We start from the raw sequence: 9,187 nt of genomic DNA, 5'->3' as shown, positions 1-9,187 counted from the left end.
GGAGTTCTGTTCACAAACAGGGCATATAAAGACATAAAGCATATAAATGAGAATTCATCCCCGGAGGTGGATTCCTACCTTAGGTAGATCATCCGAAGCTATAAAGCAGACATGTAAGCATTAAGGCAGCCAGTGGGCTGCTGGTCCCTGTATAGTTTTTAACCTGCTAATAACTATCTTTTGTGTTCCTGACAATGTCTGAAATGTCCATCATTATAGTGAACATTTCCTCAACAAAAATTCATTGCCTGACCCATTACTGTAACTCAAGCTATGCTTCCTTTATTGTACTCTATTCTCCCAGACCATAGCTTTCACTGCTTCTCCATCATAGGCATTCAACCAATTCCTATATTTTCCAGTAGATTTCCCTGCATTACAATTGCATCCCTCCAGTTATTAGTTCCTTCTGGATGATTCAACATCTGGGAACTCACTTTAGATTTTTTTTATTCATTCGTGGGACATGGGCATTTTTTGCCTATCCCTAGCTGCTCTTGAGATGGTGGTGGTGAGCTACCTTCTTGAATTGCTGAAGTCTATGTTTTGTGTGTTGGCCCACATTGCCACTGGGGAGGGAATTCCGGGATTTTGACCCAGCGACTATGAAGGAATGGCAATATATTTCCAAGTCAGGATGGTGAGTGGCTTGGAGGGAAATTTGCAGGTGGTGATGTTCCCAAGTATCTGCTGCCTTGTCCTTCTAGATGGAAGTGATCATGGATTTGGAAGGTGCTGTCTAAAATCTTTGGTGAATTGCAGCAGTGCATCCTATAGATGGTACACACTGCTGCTACTAAGCATCAGTGGTGGAGGGATTGAATGTTTGTATATGCGATGCCAATCAACTGGGCTGCTTTGTCCTGGATTGTGTCAAGTTTCTTGAATGTTGTAGGAGCTGCACCCATCCAGGCAAATGGGGAGTATTCCATCATATTCCTGACTTGTGTCTTGTAGATGGTGGATAGGCTTTGGGAAGTCAGGAGGTGAGTTATTCGCCACAGTATTCCAAGCCTCTGACCTGCTCTTGTAGCCACTGTGTTTATGTGGTGCGTCCAGTTGGGTTTCTGGTCAATGATAACCCCAAGGATGTTAACACTGGGGGATTCAGTGATGGTAACACCAACGAATGTCAATGGACAGTGGTTAGAGTGTCTCTTATTGGTGATGGTCATTGCCTGGCAGTTGTGTGGCGCGAATGTTACTTGCAAGCCCAAGCCTGGATATCGGCCAGATCTTGTTGCATTTGAACATGTACTACTTCAGTATCTGAGTCATCCTGAATGGTGCTGAACATTGTGCAAACATCCCCACTTCTGATCTTATGACAGAGGGAAGGCCATTAGTGAAGCAGCTGAAGATGTTTGGACCTAGGACACCACCTTGAGGGACTCCTGCAGAGATGTCCTGGAGCTGAGATGACTGACCCTCCACAACCACAATCATCTTCCTATGTACCAGGTATGATTCCAACAAATAGAGTGTTTGGCCCCTGATACCCATCGATTCCTGTTTTGCCAGGGCTCTTTAATGCTATGGTCGGTCAAATGCAGCCTTGATGTCAAGGGCTGTCACTCTCTCCTCACTTCTGAAATTCAGCTCTTTCATCCATGTTTAAACCAAGGCTGTAATGAGGTCAGGAGCTGAGTGACCCTGGCGAAACCCAAACTGGGTGTCACTGAGCAGGTGCTGCTTGATACCCTTTCCATCATTACTGATGATTGAGAGTAGACTAATTGCATGATTATTGGCTGGGTTGGATTTGCCCTGTTTTTTTTCACTCTAACCAATACCGTGATGGACAGTTGCATCTGCAGCCAGTGGATTGGTAGGGATGAGGTCAAGTATGTTATTTTTCTCTTGTTGGTTCCTTCACCACCTGCTGTAGATACAGTTATATCCTTTAGGACCTGATCAGCTCGATCAGTAGTACAGCTGCCAAGCCAATCTTGGTGGACATTGAAATCTCCCATCCAGAGTATATTTTGCACCCTTGCCATCCTCAGTGCTTCCTCCAAGTGTTGTTCAACGTGGAGGAGGACAGTATGTGGTAACCAGTAAGAGGTTTCCTTTCCCATGTTTAACCTAAAGCTATGAGACTTCATGGGGCCCTGAGTCATTAAGGATTCCGAGGGCAACTCCCTCCCGGCTGCATATCACCGTGCTGCCACTTCTGCTGGGTCTGTCATGCCAGTGGGACAGGACATATCTAGGGATGGTAATGGTGGTATCTGGGGTGTTATCTATAAGATATAATTTCATGAGAATAACTATGTCAAGCTGTTGCTTGACTAGTCTGTGAGACAGCTCTCCCAATTTTGTCACTGGACCCCAGGTGTTCATAAGGAGGACTTTGCCGGGTCGACAGGGCTGTTTGTTTTGCCGTTGTCTTTTCAGGTGCCTAAGTCAATACCAGATGGTCTGTCTGGTCTCATTTCTTTGTTGAGATTGAAACAATTGAGTAACTTGCTAGGCCATTTCAGAGCGCAGTTAAGAGTTAACCACATTGCTGTGGGTCTGGAGCACATATAGGGCAGACCAGATAAGGACAGCAAACTTCCTTCCTAAAAGGACATTAGTGAACCAGATGGGTTTTTCCGACAATCGACAATGGCTTCATGGTCATTAGTGGACTCTTAGGGGCGATTCTCCCAAAAGTGCTGAATTGGCATGAAAATTGTTTAAAATCCAGACTATTCTCATAGTTCAGCTTCTCACCTAAATCTCCACACTCTGCACACTGAAGAGGTCCCAATCACGAATCTCATAAAAAACCCATGTGGGCAGGGCCTATTCACGCTGCAGTCTGACAGTTCTGAAGCTCTGCACATGCGCAGTGACCCCAAACAGTCAAACTCCCATTTGCTGGCCAGCCCGGGACCCCTGCAGTGCTGCCCCTCCAGCACTCACCATGGCCCAATCGCACAATTCCTGGGCCAGCACTGACTCCCCCCCCACCATCCTGGAGCACCTCGATGCCCAGGCCCCACCCTTCAGAAGTGGTGATCTCCCACTTCCCTCGCTCTGACAGACCCCTCCCCCCCCGCCCCTGCTGATCCCTCCTGGGGTCAGACCCCTCACCAGAGCCAGGCCTCCTGGCAGACTACCCCCCACCCCAACACGGCCCAAACATTGCTCTCCCTCCATCCCAGACCGATCTCAATGCAGAGTGGCAGCGGGACCCCCTCCACCCCTACTAATTGCACCTAGGCCCCACCCACAAAAGGCCTCACCTCCTTGGCACTGTCTATTGCCTGGTGGGCAGCGTCAATGTGCCCCCTGGGCATGGGCACATTGCCCCTTGGGTAGTGGCGCCACCAGTGTGCCCATGCCCAGGGGGGTCCACGCCCCTGGAGAGCCCCAATCCAGCCCCCCCACCCCAGTTCATTCTAGCAGGGTCTTCCGCTAGCTCCTCGAATGTGGGGGGCTAGTCTGAACTCTACCTGAATGAAGTACTCCTTGGCAGGGTGGGAGATTCAATCGGGACCTGAAAGATCCTGATAATTAACAAATATACTTTTTCAAAAATAGATTAAACACAGATTTAAATGACTTCACTGTCTTCCTGCCAGTTTCCAGCATGGTCTGAGCAGTGACTGTTGGCATGCTCTGGGAGATGCACACGCACAAATCCTTGTTCAAGGCCACAGATGTGCATCTCCTGGCTGGATCCACCAAAGAAGTGGTAGGCTGCAATGGGAGAATCGCAACCTTAATTTCAGATATTTTTAATTGAATTCAAATTCCACTGCCTGCTGCGGTGGTGGAATTTGAACCGGGTCCCCAGAACATTTCTGGATTAATAGTCGAGGAATAATACCACTAGGCCATTGCCTCCCCCTTAAATAGTTGGCCTCCAGACAAGAAAAACCATTTCCAGTTCATCATGATCAATTTCTCTGCTAGCATCTAAACCCTGAACTTTCATATCTTGTTTCTCTATCTCTCCCTCACAAAATATATGAGTATGTGATGCACAATGTACTTCATCATCCTCTATTTTATATGTGTGGAGCACGGAAACTATTTACCAGAAAGACCTCATTCTCCCTCAGAGGCATATGTGCAGCGAAGGGAGGTATCTGCCCATTGAGGTGACACTACATCTCCTCTTCTGCCTGCAGGAGAAACTGCAAAGGAATGGGTGAAGATGCACGGAGAAAAACAAAGCAGAGTGAAGATGTTTCCAAACTTGTGGTGGCTTTTGGGCACACAGAAGCCATGATGGAAATAAGGACTGTGATTACTGAGGACCTTATTCTTTGTGTTAGTCCTTGCATTCCAAAGGGGTGGCCAATAACCAGCAATCCATCCGTGAGGGTGAGGGCATGGCTGACTCAGTGAATGCACTGTCACATCTGTCCTCTGTACCCTCCTCCAGTGCAGACATAATCAACTTAGTGGGTGGAGTGGGGGGTGGTACGCGTTCAGGGTGAGCACATCATAGGGGCCTGAAAAGTGGCGTTAGCATGGGTGACTAGTTTATTTTTCAGCTGGCTCAGACACAATGGGCTGAATGGCCTCTTTCTGTGCTGTAATTTTTCTCAAGTTCAATGCACACATCACAGCAGCTGATAGGGGCCTGAAATTCAGAGGACTGTTGAGACCAGGTTCTTGCTGATGATGGGTCTCTGGTCAAAGCCACAATAACCTACAGAAGATGCAGAGGCATGCAGAGGAACACTTGTCGAAACTACAATTGGCCGCGTACAGCCGTGCAGAGATGGTGAAGAAATCCATTCAAGCTCTGAGCACTGCCATGTCTAAGGCATGTCTTCTTTCATGGCGAGCTAGCTTTAACAGATCACTCAATGACTAGCTGAAAGCATTTGAGTCTGTATTCTGTTGATCTGGTCACAGACTCATGGGCTGGCTGAGAGGGAATAAAGCACTTGGATTTACTTCCAGATGCCCCTGCTCCTGTGGGAGTTGGGCCCACGCCATCATGCACATAGAGGGAAGAATAGCGTCAGCCAACTGCCTTGAGGGTGTCATCTCAAAGGCATAGACTCTCAGCACGCTGGAGCCAACCAGGCCTTGGACAACCAGGGGACAGACATCAAAGTCAGCATCATGCAGTGTGGCATCGTACTCAGCAACCTACCACCACCTTAGCTGCAGATGTCAGGTTCACACTAAAGCATAGTGATCGTAAATGCAAGAAATAATAGCACAAAAGAGACATGACTGTTCGACCCTTTGATTGAATTTTCATGTTATGTGTAAATATATTATTTTGTTCACTCATGCACTGATAAGGTTATGTTGGTGGGATTTGGTTAACCAGATGATGGCTTGCACCATAAGTGGCAATCATTTATGGGTGATGGAAGTTAGTGACATCTCAGTTATTGGGTTGGCAAGGATGTAGTAGCGTGCCTGCATTCATTATTGATTGGATGTTGAGAGATCTGAAGGCCTGGAAAGAGGTGCAAGGAGGATTGGGCAACAGTGAGATCAGAGTCTTAGCTAAAGAGAGGATACAATCAAGACAGAGTAGGTCAGCTATAATGTGAGAGCTGGATGGAGTCAGAGGCCTTATAACAAAGAGGAAAGTAAAAGGAAATGTATGATATGCAAAAAAGACTCTCCTGGGAAGGGGAGTTAGATGCCATGAAAGAGAGCAGCAAAGTGCATCGTCATATATTGTTGTGGAGAGCAGTGATTGGACAACTGAGGGAAATGTATTTATTGGAATACAGCACTATTGATAATACAAAAACCAATTAAGTGGCATTGAAAATAATATGGTTAAAGATTTCATTTATTTCCGGTACCTAATTTTAAAATATTTAAATGTTTTCTTGTTTTTTTCTGATCACAGTTAGTACTAGTTGTATTTATATAGAGATATATTTCACTCATGAACCTGAAAGCCCATCACAGTCTTTGTGAGATAACATCATTTACAGAAATACCCTTGTTGCCATTGAAGCATGTCAGCCTATACACCTGTTAACCAATCACATTGCAAAACGGCAAAATAATTTGCTTAACAGAAAACATAACTGTCATTTGGCTTGGGTGGTTAGGATGGATGATGATTCAAGGATTTACACAACGGATGAATTTGTCTATCCAGCATAAAAATCTGCACATCCTGTACTTTACAGCGGCACTCGCTAAAGGTAAAGTGTAAATTTTGCAGCTTAACTTAGAAACAAAAAGAGCAACATAACAGAAAAGAATTGTATCAGAATGAAAGGCTGTCTACTCCTTTAATTCGTAAGTGTTTGTGTATTTTATGAATTGTTATACAAAGTGGAAATTTCTTTAGTTTGAATTTTGGTTTCAGATTTTCTGTAACCACTGTGAATATTGAACATGCAAAACTGTATGAGAATCTTTTGTCATTTTGCTTTTTATATTGTATAGCAAACGATCAAGTTTGCTCTTGCGTTAAGGGAGCAATATTACTTATCCATTTGTTGCCACAGATTCATGGTTTCATAAAGATAAGCATGCATGTTTGGGCCGATTTTCACATGGAAAAAATAACAACAACAGGGAGATAGGAGCTTAGAAATGAAATAAGACTTGCCGCCCTTGGACCTTAACAGTTGGCCCAGCTCAGCTTTCTGAAAGAAACAGATACTGATTGGTCAAAGTGCCCGATTATTTCAGATTCTAGTATCCTTTTAATATTGAAATCTGTGAGTAATATGACATACTGACAGAAGCATACATTCTTTGAACAGTTCCATAGGTGATATAGAAACAGAAACCTAGCACAAGTCGACTCGAAATTACCAGGAGAAGCAGATGTGATCCTCTCAGTCATAAAGCATAATCTAGACCACTGCTGCCCACAGCAAATCCCTCAGAACTCGGAATCAGTCTCCTGCACTTGCCTCGCTGCTGGCTGAGCAAACCGACGCCAGTCAGCCTTAAACTTGAAGGCCCATTGGGACCTCAGTTTGTCTTTTGCAGCTCTTCTTGCAACACAGTGTAAACAAGGGCAGGGCCTCAAAATTGCAGATGTCTCTTTGCCACCAGGACAAATGGTCAATAATTGAACACCTTAATGTATGTGTGTATGGTTGTCAATAATTAATCCTTTACTGTGTGTTTGAGAGAGAGAGAGACAGAGATAGAGGGAGAGAGAGAGAAAAATCCATGATCAGTAAATTGCAAAAGGTCATTTAGTCCTTTTGTTACTTGAAAATCAGGTGGCAGGCTTTAGATTGTGACCACAGTTGTATGCTAAGGTTTCACTTCTGCTTTGTAACTGCCTTGCAAATGGTAAACACTACTGGAGGAAGTGACTGAATTAGTGAGTAGAGATATAGCTTACCAGTAAAGTTGCCTTGTTTTTATAAAAATTAAATAATTTGTGTACTGCTTTAATTTATAAATATTCAAAATGCGTCTGCATCGACTAGCAAATAACATCAATTTCACCAAATGTTTTAATATAAAACATTTGTTTTAATCTAAAACATTTGAAAAAATTAGAAAATGTACAGAACTATAGGATCATTTTTGATTTGCAAGATTCTCTGAATTAACGATCTATAGCTTTGTTATTGCCACTTTTATTCAAGGTGATATTATCAGCAAACAATGTGATGGAGAAAATTACACCAATATGTACATTTAACCTTTCACCTACCATTTCCATTAATTCTGGTTAAATATTAACTATGACTCTGCAAATATACATTCTTGGGGAGATTGTAAAACATACAGATTTTAGGTGAATTTAGTTGCAGGGTAGGATTGTTTTCTTACACCATCAGGTTGTCAATGGTCAAGGCATAAAAGTCAAAGTGCACATCTTACAACGAGATGCCATAGTGTTATTATACTGTGGCACCACTTTTCCAGCAAGACCAAGCAGAGTGCAGATGGCTGCTTGGTGTCAGGAATATCATCTACATTCCAGGCTATTGAAACCGCTGCTCTATTCTCTCTCTTTTACTGACAATAACTCTAACAGCCATGGAACTAACCATTATCCAGCTGGTCTTTGGGATTCTTAAACACTGGTTAAGATGCCTGAACTGTCCAAGGATAGATCTGCCACAAAGTTCTCAGAGTGCCCTACATAATGGTGGCATACTACCTTTTCTATAGTATGGCCATATGCATCGCAAACTAATCCTGGACGTGGAGTAGCAAAAAGCTTTGCATAACTCTGAAGAGGAGGAGCTGGAAGATGATGCTGTTGCAGACCAGCACCACGCAGGAGCTTGTAATGTGACAGACCATCTGCTCCCCAGCAATTCACTTGATTTCAAGATGAAATGCCAAGTAACAACAATCACTCATGCACATTCCATGTGACAATACAGACTCTGTAGCTGACATAGAAGTACTTAATGCAGCAACATGGTTGCAAAAGGACTATTTCTTTAAAGGTTTCAACAGCAACCATGAAATAATGTATTTACCCAGGTGTTAACCAATGATGTCTTTGTTAAGTGTAATTTTACCTACTCTGGTGCTCCAACATGGTTTTATCTCTCTGTCTTTATCATGGCTGGTGGAAGGCAGTTGTCACTCAAATGTGGGAGTTAAAAATACTCATGGTCAGTAACCTCTAGGAACTCAACCGACACCTCCAGTCTCTTTATCTGATAGTTTCAATCCTCAGTATATTCAGTGTCTCCTATTCCATAGACAATATGACAAGAAGAAAGGGGATTCTCCATCAATTCTGTGTCTCTCCTTTTGAGTTGGGTTACATCTTTTCCTGCAGGTGGAATCAGGGCTAAGGATTATGCATACATTAATGACGTCATGATGTGCTATAAAAGCTGAGAATGAGATGCAGCACTAGTGCACATTTAAAAATCTAAGGACGCTTTTCTCAATCATGTCAAATCCACGTTATTTCAATGGAAGCTTTAAGTGGTGCAACCTCCTTTTAATATGGCACTGAACCTGCTGGAAACCGCATCCTCCTCATTGGTTAGCTGCGTGCCAGTGCTTGAAAGATTGCCAGTAGCTTGCCGGCAATGGAGTGATGGTTGGGGCCTTTCATATTCCATTTCTGTTGGCAGGTAAAACAGTCTTCAAAGTCAAAATCAAACTCACTGATTTCAATGGATTGAAAATTGGATGGCTTCAATTATAGCTGTCAATATTCTATTACAGGTTACCACCAACGTGCCAGGTTGAAGATTATCTCATGTATGTTTGAGAAGTGAATCACAATTATAGAAACATAGAAAATGGAAGCAAG

General features: G+C 43.6%; 1 protein-coding gene across 1 annotated transcript in view; it reads left to right on the top strand.

Annotated features, from left to right (window-relative positions):
- The first annotated feature begins 4,140 nt into the window (after positions 1 to 4,140).
- LOC145351659 (nuclear factor NF-kappa-B p105 subunit-like) overlaps positions 4,141 to 9,187 on the top strand; it is a 55,321-nt gene continuing 50,274 nt past the window's right edge. The window contains 1 exon segment of the mRNA XM_080201219.1: positions 4,141 to 4,266. Within this exon segment, the coding sequence (XP_080057345.1) occupies positions 4,141 to 4,266 (126 nt within the window).

The sequence above is a fragment of the Carcharhinus amblyrhynchos genome, chromosome 13 (assembly GCF_965287045.1).
Source record: "Carcharhinus amblyrhynchos chromosome 13, sCarAmb.v2.hapA, whole genome shotgun sequence".
Classification (NCBI taxonomy): domain Eukaryota; kingdom Metazoa; phylum Chordata; class Chondrichthyes; order Carcharhiniformes; family Carcharhinidae; genus Carcharhinus; species Carcharhinus amblyrhynchos.
Note: the sequence above shows the minus strand (reverse complement) of the source record. Positions and strands in the feature narration are given on the sequence as shown.